At 46.5% G+C, this 19,596-nt stretch overlaps 1 protein-coding gene across 1 annotated transcript; it reads left to right on the top strand.

Annotated features, from left to right (window-relative positions):
- Nucleotides 1-368: 368 nt before the first annotated feature.
- Nucleotides 369-2,755, top strand: LOC146764235 (uncharacterized). Its single transcript, XM_085565112.1, has 2 exons — nucleotides 369-879; nucleotides 1,174-2,755. Exons 1-2 carry the CDS (start codon nucleotides 757-759, stop codon nucleotides 2,182-2,184), a joined length of 1,134 nt encoding a protein of 377 aa, XP_085421238.1. The 5' UTR covers nucleotides 369-756; the 3' UTR covers nucleotides 2,185-2,755.
- The last annotated feature ends 16,841 nt before the right edge of the window (nucleotides 2,756-19,596 follow it).

A 19,596-nucleotide genomic window follows, 5' to 3' on the forward strand; every position in this document is an offset into this window, starting at 1 on the left:
CATGGAGGTGACACCGTGGGGGACACAGGGACAAGGCTTCCCCAGAGATGCCCGGGCACTTGGGGACATCCTAGTGGGGTTGGGGACATTGTGTGAGGGGCACGAAGAGGTGACGCCAAGGCTGGAGGCGGCCCAGGGAGTGCTGGCGGGGCAGGGGTAGGGATGGGGTGGGACACTGGGGTGGCACTGTCATGGCCATGGCATGGGGACACCCTGAGGGACATTGGGGACACCCCCATGTCCTTCCCTTGGGAACTGCCAGGCCACCCTGATATTCCCTGTCCTGTTTTGGGTCATCACAATGTCCCCAGAGTCCCCAAAATGTCCAAAACAGTATCCCCAGTGTTCCCAGTATTTCCAACAGGACACTGGGAGACATTTGGGCCCTGTTGGGGACATGGGGGGGACATCATGACCTGTTGGGGACACTCAGTGAACATCAGGTTCCTGTTGGAGATACTGGGGGGACATCTGGGCTCTGCTGGGGGCCCTGATGGGACACTGGGGACATTGGGCTCCTGTTGAGGACATCAGGGAGGACATTGAGGCCCTGTTGGGGACCCTGAGGGGACAGTGGGGGTGTTTTGGGGTCAACAGGGCCCTGATGGGGACTCTGGGGCGACACTGGGGCCCTGTTGGAGACACTCAGTGGACACTGGGACCATGTAGGGACCCTGATGGGACATCGGGGTCTCTTGGGGACCATCACGGGGCCATCGGGCACCCCGCAGGTGGGGGGGCGTGGCCGGGGTGGTGATGTCACCTCCTCACCTCTTCCTGTTTACTGCTGGCTGTGCCACGTTCCTGCGTTCCTGCGTGTCACCGAGTGTTCCCCGGACGTGTCCCTGGCTGTCCCCTGAGGCCATGGAGCCCCGTGAGGTGCGACAATCCCCTTTTGGGGACGCGGGAGGGGACAGGGGGATCGCAAAGGGGACAGAGGTGTGGCACAAAGGAGGGAGGTGACAGAGGGCTGGAGGGGACCGAGGGAGGCAGGGGGGAACAGTGGAGGGTGGCAGGGGCTGAGAGAGGCAATGAGGGGTTGCCAAAGGGAAAGAGGAGACAGCAGATCCCTCCAGGGAGGGGACAAATGGGGACACCAGGAGGGGACAGGGGGCATCCCAGGAGGCTATGAGAGCCACGAGGACTCCATCACCTCCCCTGTCCCCTCCACAGCTGCTGGAGGCACTGGTGGACGTGGTGACCAACCTGGGAGAGCTGGCAGCCACCGTGGCCGGGCCGTACGGTGATGTGCTACTGGGCATGTCCCCAGGGTCCCTGCACAAGGCCCTAGAGGACTTCATCAATCACCTCCGGGACACCCTGAAGCACGGTGGTGTCCCCACCCTGGACAACGCCTCCCTTGGCCAGGCCCTGGCTGCCCTCGGGGCCACCCCAGGGGCCACCTGGGCCAATGTGACAAGTGTGGCCAGCGGCTGGCAGGAGCCAGTGGCCAAGCTCGAGGGCAATTGGGACCAGCTGGCCAGGGAGGCCACCGAGATCCGCAATGCCTGCAGGGATGCGGCCATCAGGGAGGCCACCACTGCAGCCACTGCCATTGCCCGAGCTGGGAATCAGAAGGAAAAGGAAACCCGCTGGGAGCAGTCTGTGAAAAACAGGGGGAGCAAGGACTGGTTGTGCATGGCCTGTTTGCCCATGGCCTGTTTGTCCACGGGCCTGGACAAGGAGAAGGTGGCCTCAGTGGTGGCCATGCATGAGTCCCAGATGGAAGAAGAAACCAAAGAGGTGGAGGAAGCCACCAAGGCCTGGGAAGAGGCCGTGGTGGACACCAGCAAGGCCAGGGCAGCCAGCAGGAGGGGACAGCGGGCAGAGGTGGCCCTGGAGCCGCTGGAGCGCTTGGTGGCTGCGTGTGACAAAGCCACCGCGTTCCCCCGGGAGGTGCGGCGATGCCTCGTGGAGATTGAGGCCACCCTGAAGGGGACAAATGAGATGTCCCCCGATGTCCCTGAGGCCTTGATGGCCGCAGTGGCCAAGGCTGAGCGGCTCTGGGAGGCCAGTGACCGCCTGGCCACGCGTCACCTTCTGGGTACACTTGGGGACATCCGCAGCCTCCTCTCAAGTAGGCAGAGTGGCTCCGGTAGCCCTCATGGCCCCAGTGGCCATAAAGTGGCCGAGCGGTGCCAAAAAGCCATTGAGGACATCCCAAAGCTGCTGCAGGGACAGTGATGTCACTGCTGTGAGGTCCTCAAAGGTGGGGAAATCATCGGGGACACTCTGGATCATGCAGGGATGCTCAGGGCCATTGTTGCAGCTTGGGAGCATGATGAGGTCGCTTTCCACTGTGGGTGCAGCAGACCATTTGTCAAACCTCCTCAAAAACCTTCAGGTCCCTTTCCCTCCATGGGCACTTTCACCTCAAATACCCAATTTCCCTGCACTGCTGACAGACTGGCCCTCGCTTGTTCAATTGCCCTTTGTCCTTTTAGGGTCCCTCCCCCAGGGAGCTTTGTTCCCATTATCCTCCCCCTACTCCTGCTTGCCTTGTCCTGACAGGGGCTCACTTCCCTCTGGGGGATGGTCCTCGCACAGCTGCTTCCCCTCGGCAATAGCAGCTGCCATTATTTTCCCTTTCCCCTCGGCTTTCTCCTCGTCCCTCCAGACACTGACCTTCTGGGCTTCTTTGAACAGGTCATTCAACCCCTTATCCTGGCATTCCCTTTCTAGCTTCTCCTTATATCCAGCCCAGCATGAGTGACAAAGGTTATCTTCAATAAAGCTTGTCCAGCTTTTGTATCAGTCTACACCTGAGTATTGTCTCGTATTTCTTTTTAACCTCTCCAGCCATTCAGGTGGAGTCTCATCCTCCTTTTGTTGTTCATCAAATGCCTTGTGGGTGTTCTGGGTGGGTGGAGCAGCCTCCCTAATGCCCCTGACAATTAATGCTCTATAATCTTCCATGTTTTGCCTTCCTCTGGGGTTAAGGTGATCCCAATTAGGGCGTTGCAAGGGCATTTTCTTCTCCCAGGGGCCCGTGGGGAGCGTGTTCCCTCTCCCAAATGCACATCCCTGATGCTGAGATCATTTGTCTTTCCTTGGCTGTTTATTACAGATTGCACTTCATCCCAGGTATAAACACTGGGTCCCAAAAATTGGTCTACTTGTTCTGCTAATCTGATAGGATCTTCTAGAAGAACTTTTAATTCCTTTTTAAACACTCTCACTTCAAATTAATTAAATGGGGAAATCACAAACCCCATTTTTCCATTCCTCTCACTGGACGCTCTGCCCCAGGTATTCTGGCTGGGTCCATCAGGGGGTGCAGGAGGTGCATCAGGTGCTTGCAGATATGGAGGGGGCAGATACTCTAAGGGGTCCCAGGTTCCATTTCTTTAATTTAAACACGTTGGTCTTCCCCAGGGAAGCCTCACCCTTCCAATTGGCAGCAGAGTCACTTTTTTCCTGACTGACTGGTTCTTTGGCATTCACATGAATATTCAAAGTTTGGCATATCCACCCCTCAAAAGAACTCTATTTTGGCCAGATCAATGATAAATGATCAGATCTTATCTCCTGATTAGTCTATTTTCTCATATAATAATGTATCCTTTTGATTTTATTTTTATTCTTTCTGACAGGGTTTTGTTCCCACTCTGCTAATTTTATTCCCAGGAGGCTATCTGGAAATGTATCCATCAGTGTTCCCCTGCTCTCCTTTTCCCTGGGGGTTTTCTCCTTGTTTGCTTTGAGTCCCATTTTCTCACATTATCCAGGCACCAGCACAGTCCACACACCTTTATTTTCCTTCTTTCTTAACTTCCAAGCCATTCTGTCTCTACTCCTTTCACACGCATTTTCCCAGTCCTCCTCGGGTACTGTTCAGCCTCGGGGAACTAAATGCTCTTTTCCCACACACTATTTCCTACAGAAATTTTAAAGAATTAATGCCTGATCCCTGGCTCTGAATTTTAATTTTTTATACTTCTGACACTAGACAATCTTTTGTGTGGGTGTGCAATGCCACCTATCATGACAGATCTTGCACTCACACCATACCCAAGGTTCACATCTGAGTCCACAAATGAACACAAAATTACACTCATACAGACAACACAAAATCTTTATTAAAAATTTTCATCACATAGACAACAAACACTTTGCTTTTCCCTGCCCACCTCGGTCACCTGAAAAGTGGAAGTGTGTATTGAAGCTCCTTGATTGTTTTTTGCTGCAGTACATCTGCAGTACATCTCATTCACTCAAGAGTTACACCCATCAATCACACAAGACACAGGACATAAACTTTCACTTCCCACTCTCCTCATTTCCCATTCACACTTTCACACAACACTGAGGTGTAGCAATGGGGGACAAAGAGACACGGACCCCGTTGTGCATCGGAAGGAGATCACTTTATTGCAGAAATCACTCCCCGTTTATACCTTTAATCTCACCCTGACAAAACCAGAACTCAACAGAAGAAGGGCACCCATTGGCTGGCTCAGCTGCAGTGCTGCTGTCCACATGTCCTATCAGCCAGTCAGGTTCCCGTTCATGTGCTGTCCACACGTTCATCCCCATAACTGCCTCTCACCCCCCAGCTGACCTCCAACCATCCAGCCTGCAGCCGTGCCTGCCCCACAGGGCCTTCTGTGTGCATGAGCCTTAACAACTTTGGGAAATATCACCCCATATACCACATCTCCCCTTTCTTGTTTTTAGGCAACAAAAACCTACTAAGAAAAACCTAAACAACTCCTAAAACATTAATAACAGGGACAACAATAATAATTTCAACAACGTTTTAAAAACTGTGCACATATGCCTATAATGTAGCAACTATATGCACATGGGATCAGGACAGTGGGACAAAAGGATGCACACACCGTGATGGACCCACTGCACATGGAGTCACTGTGGAGACACAGGCATAACCCCTTTCCCATGTCAGTAATTCCAGGGACACAGGTATAACCCCTTTCCCATGTCAGGAAGTCCAGGGGTCCTTTCCATTGTCCAGTCAGTAATCCTTCACCAGCACTGGAGGTCTTAGATGAGCCTTTGTGTTGAAGGAATACTGTCTAACACATGCAGTCTGTCCCATCTCATCCTGATTTAACAAAGTGAGGACATTTAGCTAGTCTGTCATAAGGGCACTCCAACTCCACCTCTTTTTGTTTTTCAAGCATGGTTTTTAGGGTCCTGTGGGCACACTTGACAATAGTTGACCCTGTGAGAGAGTGGGGAATGCCCATATTGTGAGGCACACCCCATTGCCGCAAGAAGTTATGAACTCACTCTGAGGTGTAGGCAGATCCATGGTCCAATTTGATGGTGTTGGAAGGCTCAGAGTGGCAAAACAGGTGAGCCAGTGCTGGATAGCATCACGGGCCTTCTCTCTGTTCTGAGCAGTCACCATTAGAAAATGAGAATATGTGTCAATGGAAATGTGAATATATTTTAAGTAACCAAACTCTGGGATATGGGTGACATCAGTTTGACAAATGGAGTTAGTAGTTAAACCTTGGGGGTTAGTGGTTTCTACTAAAGGAGCAGGAGCCACACCATGACAGGAGGGACAAAACAGCAGGATAACATGCTTGTGAGGAAGTTTTTTGAAATTGTCTGTGATGAGAACAAGCATTCTGGTGGAAAATTTGTAAGATAACTTGACCCACGCAGAAGTATTTGGTACCACACCTGTCCTCACAATAATATCTGCATAGTTGTTACCTTCTGAAATAGAGCCAGGTAAACCTGTGTGGGAGCAAACACGCAACACATAAAAATCATGCAGCTGGTTGTTCATTAATGTCCACAATGTTCTTATCTCTGTAAACAAAAGGTTAACATGTTTTAAATAGGAAAACTCTAAAGAGAATGCAACAGATGAGGAATGAATTACGATGTTTAGTGGTTCCTGTGAAAATCACTGGAAGTCATACTAGATAGCAGCCATTTCTAAAATCTGCATGAGGCAATCCTTTAGCATTAATACCCTTTTATGCCGCTGGACAGTGTCACCTCCATGCCAAATCGCTGCAGCTTTTTGGTTTTGACGGATGCATCTGTTAAAACACTTGGTCTGTTGACAGGGGTCATGCTGCAGTGATGCTTTGCATACAGGGGGAGATCACCCATCTCTGTCCATAAACTATGTGAGGGATAATGGATAGATAACTGTCCAGAAAAATCTGCAAACACAATTTGGAATTTAGTGTCTTCTGATGCTAACTATGCCAAATTTTCTTCACTTGCATATATGTTGATGGTATGCAGATCCTGGCTGTTGAGAGTTTGCAATTGCTCTCTACCTTTCTTAAATAAATAAGAGAATATTTCCTTAGCAGTCCACACAGTTTTTATTACTATGTGAGATAAGAATAACCATTCTAACACATGCAAGTAGTCTTTATCATTAGTAAATGTCCTGGCTTGTAAGATAAGCATATATTCTATTCGCCATCTCTTGGAGCTTGGGCAGTTTTCTTATCTCTCCCAAGAACAATGTCTCTCTCTGGGGAGATATCTTCTGTTCATGGAACATTGAATGACTCACTGCATGACCGGTAATGTTACATCATCCCATTGTGAGATACTCCACCCAGAGGGATGAGCCAAGCATTCCTACCTGCATAAAATCAGCACTTTTTGGGACACTGGCAGCCACTTCGCTGGATTCCCAGAGAAGCAGCTTCTTCTCTGCTGAATTCCCAGAGGAAGACCAGGCCCAACTACTTCCAGACCTTCAGAGTAAAGTACACCCTTCTATGGATCACCGCTTCAGCAGCATTTCACCTGCCACTCCAGGAGGCGCAGCCATCATTTAACTGGACTACTACCAACACCCTGACTCCTCAGGGTGTCAGGTTTCTGACTCATCACTAGTTTCGTCTGTATTAATTACATTTTTAAAATTTTTTTATTTAGTTTTTCTCCTCATAAAGAACTGTTATTCCCATTCCCATTCCCATATCTTTGCCTGAGAGCCTTAGTTTTGAAATTGTGGTAATTTGGAGGGAGGTGGTTTAACTTTTCCATTTCACGGGAGGGTCTTTCCTTCCTTCACAGACTCCTGTCTTTTCAAACTAAGACATAGGTACAGTACTGGAACTATTTCTAGATAAGAAAACAAGCCTAGGACCAGAAATGTATTAAAACCTCAAAAAAGCCTAGGGACCAGAAACACATGAAGGTCTCCATCCGGAGAGACATTATGAATTCACGCAACATGGCTTCTGACTGCTTTATCTCAACACAGAGTAAGTGCAACCAAAATGCAATCAATTTTTTACATGTTTTTTTCCAACTTTCTCAAGCCAAATGTTGGGCACCAAAAAATTGAATTGACCAGATTTAGGGCAAATCTCGTAGAAAACCTCCAAAGAGTTTCTTTCAGAAATTTAATTCATGTGGCCCCTCCCACAAGTGGTTTGGGAAAATATTTCCTTGAAAAAGGTGGAGAAAACCTATTTATTTAACTGGTAAAGCATTCACCAGCACGAAAAATGAACCATATTAAACAATAAAATCTCTTGCCAATCCAAAAGAGGTGACACACTCAGAAAGTGCCTGCGTGGGCTGTCACTTGGCTCACTCAGTCTCTTATCAGTCCCTCCAGCACTGGAAATGTTATGGTCCAGACCTGGCCCTGGTGGGCCACAGGTGTGAGGTGGTGCCCCTCTGGGTTTTCAGTCCAGAGCAGGTTTGAACAGTTCCAAGAAAAAGAAAGAACACAGTCCAGGGAACTTCTCTGCCTCAGCTAGCTAAAACTAACTAAAAGCTAAGGAGAACTCTGTCCCACTGCCTGTCCATCCAAAGCCAACACAGTCCAGGAGCAGGAATGTGGAGGAGTTAAAAAAAAAAAAATCTAAGACCTTAAATATTAAAAAGACAAAATCTAAGTAAGAAAATATGATAGAGTAACTTTTAGCTAAACTTTTCTTGTTAACCATAAACTGAACCAATTTTTCCTCCAAAAGAAACCACATTTTAGGGGGATGCATGGTGAACCAAGAAACCTACTTCAGTAACTACCAACACAAATTAGAGTAAACAAAAAAAAGTTTAAAAAAGTGTAGTAATATCCTCTGCCATCAAAAATAAAATAATCTCTGTTCTTAAGACCCTCAGCCCTAGGGGAGGAAGAAAATAGGGGGGACTGTGGTCCCAAAAATAAGAAATTAAACTATTATTTTTCTTTAGTCCTCAACAAAACATCCTTTAAAAAACACCCTATAAACAGTCTATCCATGCACAGTGGTGAGAACACTGTGCATAGAAAAAAAAGTATCACACTAACAAATTTTCTCCAGGCAGTGCCATGTATGACATAGAAACACAAAATGTAGCAATTGTGTTTCTTAAAGAGTCTATAAAACAAGAGAGACTCCTCTGTCCCTTAATAGTCTAAGTATTAATTATCTAAAAAGTGAGAAACTGTTAAGAGTCCAAATTATGTCTCACTGTAGTTTGTTAGAATTGTAGTGGGGGGAGGAGGAATGTTTTAAAAAGTTTTCACTTGAGATTTAGTGTGGGTTTTTTTCTTTCTTTTTCCTTTTATAATAATAGTAGTTTAATAAAGTTTTTCCTTTATTATTAGGCTTAAGCCTACTCTACTCTATTCCTAATCACATCTCACAGCATTCATTTAAGAAGTTACATTTTCATGGGGGGCGCTAACATTGTACCAGTGTCAAACCATGACACTTGAGCATTGACGTCCCCCTCGCTGGGCAGCAGGATCCCCCCTATGCACCAGGACTGGGACTGGGCCCTCCTCATGTACCAACCCCTCCTGAGCACTGGGACTGAACCCCCCTTTGTGCCCCTCCCATCACGGGGGTTCTGCCCCCACTCCTTTAAACCCCCCTGGAGACACAGGTCCCCTGGGAACAGTGACAGAACCAGGGGGGCCCAGGGATGTGAGAAATGGATTTGTAAAGGATTCCCAAAACCTGACCAAAAGCTCACACAGCCTCGGACATGTCCATGCAAACTCTGAGATGAGCTTTGATGGCTTAGGAAGGCCGTGGAATAGAGATGGCATTGTTGAGAGAGAGATTAAGCTGGAAAGAAGTTTCAACAGATTTCAAAAGATGGCCTTGCAAACAGACTAGATATTACAGAGAATTAGAACTGTGAAAGATGCAGTGTAGCGGGAACACGTGGGGTAAAAATAAGAGTTATAAGTAAGAACTGATCCAGCCAAATTAAAAATTTAAAAAATAGTTTTTATTTAGTGATCAAATTCAATCTGAGCCAGCCACAAAGGACAGTGCTGAGCCTGGGATCGGCACTGGGTGAGACGCAGGTCTGAACACTACAGCATAAGGGTCCCCTATGTTTCACACTTACAGTCCTGCTCAAGCGCTTTTTATACAGTTTATTTTGCTTGAGGCAGGGTTTTTGGCGATCAGGCTTTTCTTTCCATTCAAAGCCCACATATTCACAGAATCTGTTTTCTCTGCGCTGGGTTGAACAAAACAGTGTCCAGAGAGCGATGTATGTCCCGATTGAGTTACAGGAACTTGGCATTGAGATGTATCTCTTTGGTGGCTCCAGCGGTCTCAATCTTGGGTAGTTGTCAAGACGATCACTGATCATCACTTGGGAACTCCAAGGATCACCATGGGAAATGGCCCATCTCCGGACGAGCTACATGTACTAGTTTGTAAGTCCAGTGGTGGTTTCAACATATGTGAGGCAACTCCCTGGCTCAGACTCACATGCTTTCTACCAGGAGTTCTTAGCAATATAAAACATTACACCTATATATCACTTTATAGGCACAAATTACCATATTACATATAACAATCCCTCCCCTTCTATATGAGCACATTAATTCGTGCCTTTCTAAAAACCTTTGTATTTAGTGGATTTTCCCTTGGTCCCATGAATCTATCCTATAATCTAACTAGTTTAGTGCTCAAAAAAACTCTTAGTTCCTTTTGGTCTCGTCACCCCACTCTTCTTTTGGAATTTCCTGGTGAAGCTTGTAAATGTCCCATTCTCCCTTTATTTGCCCCTCAAATCTGGCTAAGCCATCTGCTGGTCTACGGTGTGGATTTTCTTCTTCTAATTTCATTATTTTATATACCTGATTTAAATTCCCTGTAGCACACTCTGGGTCTGTGGGCATGGCCACTACCTGCATACCCTGCACTACTGAGTGTATTAATCTGATAAAACAGCATATCAGGCTGAGCAGGAATATGATCCCAGCTATTGAACATAATATAAAGAATATCACCTTTTCCTATCAAGCTCCATCAAAAAAATGGTCCCACCAGGATGCCTGGAGTATAGAGTTTCATTTTTGTACTGGGATATGTGCTACCCTTTTAATTTTGGTTGCCAGGCCTCTGATGGTCTCTCCATAATCATTGATTTCTATACAGCATTCTGAGTCATTAAATTTCCCACAAACTCCCCCTTCCTCAGCCAGCAAATAGTCCAGAGCTATCCTATTTGGATACACAAAAGCTCTCATTTGGGAGTGCTGTTTAGATAGTAGCTCAAGGGCATCTGAAGTGTGGTTTGAGACAGTGTCTACTACAGCCTGGAACCTTATTAGTTGGTTTAACAGATAAATTGGGGTCCTATACCCCCAGCTCCCGTCCTGGACCCATGTTGCAGGACCATAATATTCTAATATTCTTTCCACAGGCCACTCCTCCTTGCCCCAGGTCTGACCCCCACCAAAGATAGGGAATTTCTTTTTCAAATCCCTTCTTTTCCTACTTATTGTTTCATATAAGGGGACCCCTAGTGAGCTGCATTCTGAGTGGGGCAGGATAAAGAAAACAGGCCTCATTAATCCTACTGTGCACAACCCTTTCCACCATTGAGGTAATTCACTGTATGCTTTCTTCCCACAGATCCAGTATAAACCATTGGGGACTTTCCATCTAACCTTTGTGTTCCGGTATCCACTTAACTCAAGGATTGGTAAGGGCTAGCTCCAGGGCCTTTGTTCCAGCAGAGTCTAGTCTTACCACTCTGTTCTCACTTGGCCCCTTTTTCTGGGCTCCAGTACCCTGCAGGGTTTTCTGGCTGCCAGATCCTGCTATTGTTGGAGGAGTTTACCATTAAAGTGGACACACATGGAGTGTATCCCACTATTTCAGTATACACCTTTCCCTCCCTACTAAGGCAGAATGTTCCAATTACCCTCTTGTCCCAAAACCATCCCTCAGGCCTCTGAGTTATTCTCAAGGTTTTAGCATTATCCCATTTTAGGAGTTCCTCTGGAGCTAAACCTTCACCTTCCCAAGGCCATTCTTCAGTGGATCTGAGCCCTCCGCAAATACAACAATTGGATAGTCCCAATTCTGTTGCAATTTCTTGCATCAGATCTACAAACAGGTTTTGGTCTAAGGCAGGAAAACCCCAATTGGTGTATTGTCTCTCTAGCTGCTCATATTGTTCACTCAGGGTTCTCAACCTCTCCTGTTCTATCCTTCTTTTCCTCATCTCTGCCTCCTGTCTCTATAGTTCCTGTGTTACCTGTTTTATTTTACTTTCCAGGTCCACCCCCTCTTTATTCCTTGAGAAGCAGAATATCCTGTCATATTGCAGTCAAACCCTGTCATCCTGATATTCTAAAAGGTCAAGGATAACCACTTCATTTTTGAGGGATAATTTGTTCTCATATTTTAAATTCCTTCCAACCCACTATGTCTTTTCTCCCATCACACACATTCCCAATTGATTGTTATCATAACACAATGGGTTTGCCTGAAAATAAGCTACAAACACTGACTCCATTTTCCCCCCAATTCATACTGTGCGGTTACATTTGTCACAGGCTGAGACAGATATTAGTTCAGCATTCCTCTTATGTATTTTGTGCTCTGACTGCCCATCCATAGGGGTCGCCCCCTGTAAGTAATACATTATCTTTTTTTTTGATCTGCATACTCCCTGCTAAGTGCCATTTATGGAACAATGTTTGTTTATTTTACCCTTCCTTGGGGCTGGGAATATCAGAGCTTCTGATCCCCCCTGTCCTTTCTGGACAGTTTGTACGCTTTGTCTATACCCATTGCGGGGCCCAGCCCCTCCGAGTTCAGCAAGTTACCTATTTGCGTACTAGTCTTGAGGCATATTGCTAGACTCAGGTACATCAGGATTACTCCCACTACCAATATTCCTCTGCCTCCACCTACGCCCACTGGATTGCCACCAGCGGCAGGGTAAACCATCTTCTTGGCTGCAGGAATAGTATTCTGTGGTTTCATGCCAGGACCAAGCTGCATACCTCTGTTTAAAGATGCCCCACCTGGGTATTTTAACAGTATCTGTGCTTCAGGGTACCTTGTTTAACCTCCAGCACTCAACAGTAATGATTCAAGATTTTAATTGTAGCTTTCCCCTCAGCCCGTTTTGGAACAAGCAAAACTAAATTTCAGAATCTTGTTCGATTATTCCCAACTTAGTAGTGAGCCCGAAGACATGGCTAGTCAGGCACAGTTCCCCTTCTAAGCACTTATCACATAAACCCTTTGGCCAATATCCCCTTCTACAGTTCGTGACCCAAACCTCATTACAATATTCACATATGAAATGTACAAATGGATAACATTCACAATCAGGTTCAATGCACCTTATCAGGTCCCTATCAGTCATTTACTTAGCTGACACAGGGTTATTTTCAGGTCTCCAGGGGGAGACGTGACTTGCCACTCTGGCGTCCTTTCCTGGAGCTTGATTTTCTTCACTCAAGACACGTGTGTCCACCCCTTTTCTGCTTTTTGTACTGCTGTATCTGTGGTTAAGAGGATACGAAAGGGACCCTCCCAGAGAGGTGACAAGGTGGCTGTTGCTTTCGGGGGTTCCTCGCTGCTGTCCCCCGGCCCTCCCCGGCCCCCCGGGACCCTCCGGCTAGCTGTCCCCTCTGGGGACCAGGGTTTGCCGCGGTCCCGCTGCCCTGGGCTTACCAGGCAGCGGCTGGGTTAGCACGGTCCGAGCACCGGCGTTGCCTCGGTCGCCGCTAGGAGTCAGGGTAAAGAGACCCAGAGAGACCAATGGCATGCTTGTCCAGAGAGATTGTATTGCCTGAACTGTAGCAGGGACCAAAGGCCCCGGGCCACTGCCCAGATACAGTTTTATACAGCAAAATTAAGAGATAAGGTCTAAACAATGGGGATACTGTCCAGCTAAGGCACATCAGAACCGCCCCAGGGGCCAGGTCCAATGGGAACTGCTCAGGGGTGGGGAGAAGGGGGTTTACAGAGGAATGCTGAAGCGGGACTTTCCCGAAACAGTGGAGCATACATAAGTGTATCTTTTCCCTCAGTCTCTCATTCCCAAAGCCTTTCTAAAACAATGGGGCATACATGAATGTATCCTTTTCCTCAGTTTACCATTCCCAAGGCCTTTCTAAAACCTTCCTCCACACTACCATGCCAGCATGATAGCAACAGTGGCCTCTCTCCAGGTCTTTCTGAGTACTTTGTTCCTGGGTTGTATTTTATGTATGGAAAAACCTAAAAAGGTACTTTGGGTTATTATTCCCCACTTCTGCAATTCCTGAATATTCTTGCTTTTGGCTATGAGATACAGCTGTATCTGTGCATCTTCTATCCTCAGATGCTCCACTGGCATACCATGTTTGTATGGCATCCCATACAGCATTTCGAAAGGTGACAGTCCAGTCTTGGAGTGAGGCATGTTCCGGATATTTAGCAGGGCTAAGGGGAGGCACTTTAACCGACATTTTCGTTTCCAAAATTAATTTTGCCAATTGGGCTTTTAATTTTTGATTCATTCTTTCAACCTGTCCAGGGCTCTGAGGATGCCATGGGGTGTGGTATTCCCACTGGATCCCCAGAGCATCAGCTAGTTGCCTAATGGTTTTAGAGGTGAAATGTGTCCCTTGGTCCAAATCGATATCATTTACTAACCCATATTGGGGTATAATTTCTTCGAGTAGAAATCTCGATACTGTTTGGGCTGTAGCCCAAGAGCTTGGACGGGCTTTTACCCAGTGGGTTTGTCCACTATTACCAATAGGAATTTATATCTCCCCACCTTAGGCAGATCAGTGAAGTCTACCTGAATTCTCTTGAAAGGCCGGTACGCCACTGGGCGGCTTCCCAATGCCACCTGCCAGGTTTTTGCCCGATAAACTTCTTGACAAATAATACACCCCTGTACCCCTTGTTTTGCCAATTCATAGATCCCTTTATACCTGAAGAATCTCAGGAATTGCTCTGCCAGGGCCTGGGCTCCCCAGTGTGTCTGTTGGTGTAACCTCCCCAGGATTTTTCTGATATAGTCTGTCGCTATAGGACACGTGAAAGCACGATGCGAGCCACCTGCTATTTGCAAGGTAAAGAAGAAATTTTATTCTCTGACTCCGACCTTTATACTTTCCCAAAGGTGACATTGGATTGGAGAGTGAATGGGCCACCTCTCCAAAGACATTGGGCAAACCACTAGTACATCAAGTTTCTCCACCCCCATAAAAGAATGTAAACAATATGTTGTTTACAGAAATGGTGTGGGAAAGTTCTCCAACAGAATGTAAACTCAGAAGGCTTTAGAAAATCTTAAGAATCAGGGTGACAATAGTCTTTAGATAATAGCTCCCTCCCATCTGGCAATTTCCACTTACCTCCTAGCTGGCCTCCTATTTTTCTGTACCCCTCAATTTATTTTGGGGAAGGGTGTGGGGGATATTCCCAGACTTCTCCTTTCCCGATCTCCAGGGTGCTTACCTTTAGCAAAGCCGTGCTTTCGGCTCCTTTATCTGCTAAGTTGTTCCCTCAGGTCCTAAATTGTATTCCTGATTGGTGCCCTTTCACATGGACTATGGCAATTGTCTCTGGCCCCTTGATGGTCTTTAAAATTTGCCTGATTATTTCTTCATGTAATACTCCTTACCCTCAAGTATTAAGTAATTGTCTTTCTTCCCAAATCTTTCCAAAAGTGTGTACCACTCCAAATGCATATTTCGAATCTGTGAAGATCGTTCCCTTTTTTCTCTCTAATTTCTGTAAAGCCGTTAATACTGCGTATAATTCTCAAGGTCATGCTGACCATCTGGCATTCAGGGGTCCTGATTCCACCACCTCCCCTGTTTTTCCATCTGCTACTGCATATCCTGATTTCCTTTTCCCATTATGACCCTTGCTAAGCCATCCACAAAACATTTTTCTCCTTCTTCTAGCTCCTCTTCTTCTTATTTTGGTGTGCAGCTCCACCACTTCAGCACAGTCATGAGAATGCACCCCTGTGGCTTCCCCAAACAAGAACTGGGGAGGATTTTGTGCTAAGTTGTCAGCAATTCCAAATCACAGGAGTGGATTAAGATGGCCTCATATTTCAGAAGTCTAGCATCTGTCAGTCACCTGTCTGCTTTTTGCTGTAAAATGCTCCTTACACTGTGGGGGGTGTAGACTACCAATGGTGCCCCAAAGCTCACCTTCTTAGCCTTTTCTACCAATATTGCCACTGCTACAATTGCTTGTAACCACGTAGGCCATCCCCTGCTTACAGGGTCTAAAAGTTTTGATACATACCCCACTGTTTTTTTGGCTCCTGCCCAATCCTGAGTTAGAACTCCATGGGCAATGTCCACTAACAGCTGAAAAGGTCTCCTTACATCTGGGAGGCTCAACATCGGAGCTGCCATAAGGGTCTCTTTTAACTCCTTGAAGCCCTCCTCATCCTGCTCTGTCCACTTCAGCCTATCTGTGGTAAGCTTTTCATAAAGAAACCTTACGTTCTCGCGGTAACCCTCAATCCATTGCCTTCAGTACCCTAGGAGCCCCAGCAGCTGCCTGACTTCCCTTTTTGTTCATGGAGGGGGTAAGGTAATGATCCCTGCTATCCTGTCCGGGTCTAATTTCTTCTTACCTTTTGTTAACCGGTGTCCTACGTACTTAACCTCAGGCTCCATGAACTGTTATTTGGATTTTGAGACCTTCAGCCCCTTTTCTCCCAAAAAGTTTAATAAGGCTATGGTACTGGCTCTTACATCCTCCTCCTTGGGACTGGCCACCAGTAGGTCATCTACATATTGCAGTAATTTGGTCCCTTGTACTGGCACAAATTCACTTAATAGTTTTTCAAGGGCCTGGCCAAAGAAATTCAGTGAATCCACAAACTCCTGAGGCAAAGATGTCCATCTTAGTTGTTGCTTTCTTTTTGTCTCCAAATCCTCCCACTGAAATGCAAAATAATCCCAACTCTCCTTGGCCAAAGGACAATTCCAGAAGGCATCTTTTAAATCTGTTACACTGTACCGAGTGTCCTCTGGAGATATGTTATTCAATAATGTATAAGGGTTCAAGACCGTAGGAAACAAAGTTTTTGTTCTCTGATTTACATTCCCTCAAATCTTGCACCAACCTGTAACTTCCATCTGTCTTTTGCACTGCCAAGATAGGTGTATTGTGCCTTGACATACAAGGCTCCAGTGTGCCTTTCCTTATCAGATCATCTATTACAGGTTTTAACCCTTTCATACCTTCCATGGGAATGGGATACTGTTTGATCCTGATAGGATTCTCCGGTCTCTCAATTTCAATGTGTATTGGTTCCATATCCAACCTCCCTGCCTCCTCCTGAGTGTGCCAGACCTTAGGATTTATTTTTTCCTCATCCTCAGTTGTTAATTTATATAAACTTACCATGAGATGTGAGTCTTGTGAAATCAGGCTTATCCCCAGGAATATCATTAAGTCCCTCACCAGTAAGTTATAATCTTCTTCTTCTACTAGTAAAATATTCCCTAGACAAAATTTATTTTACGATTCTATTTCTACATCCTTTAAAACTGGTACTCCTTTCTGCTCCTGAATCAACCAGAAAAACCAACTCCTGTTTTTGGGGTCTGATTTTCAATTTTATCAAGGGTTCTCCAGCTGTTCTGGACCCCAAATTATAGAGCCCCTGACACCTCTAACCTTCCTGGAAGATCCTTTCATCCTTCATTCTCTTCTTGCATTCCCTTTTGAAGTGCCCTTTCAGTTTACAGTAAAAACACTCAGGGTTGCTTACCTGTTTGTTTATATTTTTCTGAGAGAGGTTTGGCTTTCCATGGGGCCATTGGGCCTGTGTTGGCTTTCCAGGGTTTTGTGCCTGTTCCTGTTTCTGAGTTTCCCTTACTGCCACCACCAGTACCCTTGCCTGTGCCTTTTGTTTTTCATCATCCCTTCTCATCTAAACTTTCTGTGCTTCCCTGAGCAATTCTTGCAGACTTTTCTCTTGCCAATTCTCTATTTTTTTCTAGTTACTTTCGTATATCCTCCCATTATTTAGCAACAAATTGTGTTTTTAACAGAATTCCCCCTGCAGGGGAATTAGGGTCTGTCCACAAATACATTTAAAGGCTCTTTCTCAACCTCTCTAACCATTTGGTAGGCATTTCATTCCTGCCCTGGCATTCCCCCAATGCCTTGCTAATGTTCTGTCCCTTCGGTAGCGCCCCTCGGATACCCTGTATCACCATGTTCCTTAATCCTATCATTTTGTGCCAGTCTTCCTCTGCCTGGGCATTCTATGATGGCCTCTGCTCAGGCCATTTTTCAGCACCACTCCCTCCCTGGGGGCTCCTGTGTTCCCAATCCTTTAGAGCTGCCTGCCTTATCCTGTCCTGTTCCTTGGCATTGAACAACGACCTTAGAATGGCGCAGATATCATCATATGAATAGATCCTATTCCCCAGGAATTCATCCAGCCTCTCCACTACCCCCAGAAAGTAATCCATTAATTTTCCCATTTCCCTCCTAAAGGCTCTCACATCCCCCGTGTTGATCGGGACGTTTAGGTACCCAGTGATTCTGGGAGCGGTTGGTACTTCCCTTAAGGGGTAAAGGTTGGGTCTATCTCTTTCCTCCTCACTATGATAGTTTTCTCTCTGCATTTTATGCTGAGTTCTACTGTCAGGGGGAGAAGCAGTTTCCCTGGTGGGAGGGAAACTGTTCTGGCTAAGGCCAGAACACAAGAATTCTCTGACTGAAATAGTCCTGATCCTCTTGTTCAGAATGGAAGTATTCCTACCCAGAATGGATATCTGGTGTGTCTCAGGACTTGTCCAGATCGCACTTGAAACCACTGATAAAGCTTGGCCTTGTTCCTCAATTTTCTGTGATTCTTTGCACATTTCTTAGATCATTTGGGTCCTCCCAGTTCATTACCACCCAGTCCCTGTCTGAGAGTCAATTTGGTATCACCCAGTTTAAATGTGCTAGTCCACTCCTCAGGTTCCTTCACAGGTCCTTTTATTCTGCTGGTGTGGATCCACTCTCTTTTCCCTTGGCTTGGATTGATGCCTCAGTTGTCAGCAGTACCTGAAAAGGACTTCTTAATAGCACAGGAACAGTGACTGGAGGAAAAGCAACTCCACATCAGGATTTGCCATTAGCATTCTTCAAAACTTTTTGGGTTTAGCAACAAGTTGCGATTTTTGGGGGTTTTTTTGGCCACAGCTGCTTGGTCTTCTTGTACCTACCTGAGTCTTCAGCTGTACTAGGCTGTTCAGCTCCTATGATCACACAACAAACACTTCTAGAGAAAGACGGACTTGCCATGCTCAGGATGCTTCCCTTTATTTCTAAGGCAGGCAGCCTTAACAGCTATAAAGGGAAAACATAGAGGCAAATTCCTCTTCTTGCGAGCCTCAATTAGTTAAACAAAACAAACAAGCAAACAAACAACAGCATAAAAGGAGCCAGGCCAGTCTTAACAAATATTGTCTTTTACCCTCTGAGCATTATTTAGCTGTTTAGCCTTCACAGACCCATCCTTCTAACAACTTCTCAGAGCAAACCCCCCACCTCCTAACAGCAAAAAGAGAAGAAGAAAAAGAAAGAATCTTGCTTTAAGAGAACAAAAATAAACAACTTGTCGAGATTTTGAGACTTGGCAAGAGATCAAGGCTATCTCTGCCTTGGTCTTATCACTTATTCTCATGCTGCCTCCCCTTCTCTCTCCCTCCACTCAGAACAGCAACTTCAATGCTGTCCCTTGCCTCTCCCTGCTGCTGCCACCGCACCACAGCAGCCCCGGCAAGGGAGAATTACAGCTCGTTCTGTCTCGCAGACAGCTGTCGTTCCCCCCCCACACACAGCCCCCTGAATTATCAGGCTAGCCCAGAGATCCAAGGCTTTGAGGGAAGGTGTTGCAGATGATAGATAAATATAATTGTTCATAAATAATACATTGGGATGAGAACAGTTCTGCCAGCTAGCCGGACAATGCCCCTGCCTATGGATGGGTCCTGGGGTGAAATGGACTGTTCCATCCCACCCCCCAAAAGATGTATGGTTCACCCCGCACCTCTATCCCTCCCTTAAAATATCAAATGTCTGTAACCCTATTGGCCATGCCTTATTCCAACCCACCTAGAAGCCCCTTGATAAGGAGGCTTCGAGGGGCCACGCAGGCTCTTGGAACTTCCTCCCCTCTTGGACTTCCTCCCCTCTTGGAGCTTCACCTCTCCTAGACCCTCCTTTTGTCTCTCCCCTCCCCAACCCTCTGAGGCCCAGCCACGTGCTGCACCTGGGAGCACGAGGCAGGACCCTTCTGCACCCCCAATAAACCTCTTTCCCCAAGAGCAAACTTCAGAGATCTCTGCCTCCATTTATCTACACCATGCAGGAGCCTGCTATTTTCCACAGGGAGGAATAT

The sequence above is a fragment of the Lonchura striata genome, chromosome 35 (assembly GCF_050655825.1).
Source record: "Lonchura striata isolate lonStrDom1 chromosome 35, ASM5065582v1, whole genome shotgun sequence".
In the NCBI taxonomy this organism is placed as follows: Eukaryota; Metazoa; Chordata; class Aves; order Passeriformes; family Estrildidae; genus Lonchura; species Lonchura striata.

Coding starts and splice junctions, on each gene's coding strand:
- LOC146764235 (XM_085565112.1), top strand. CDS start 757: ATGTCACCTCCTCACCTCTTCCTGTTTACTGCTGGCTGTGCCACGTTC. Junction 880..1,173: donor AGGCCATGGAGCCCCGTGAG/GTGCGACAATCC, acceptor TCCCCTCCACAG/CTGCTGGAGGCACTGGTGGA.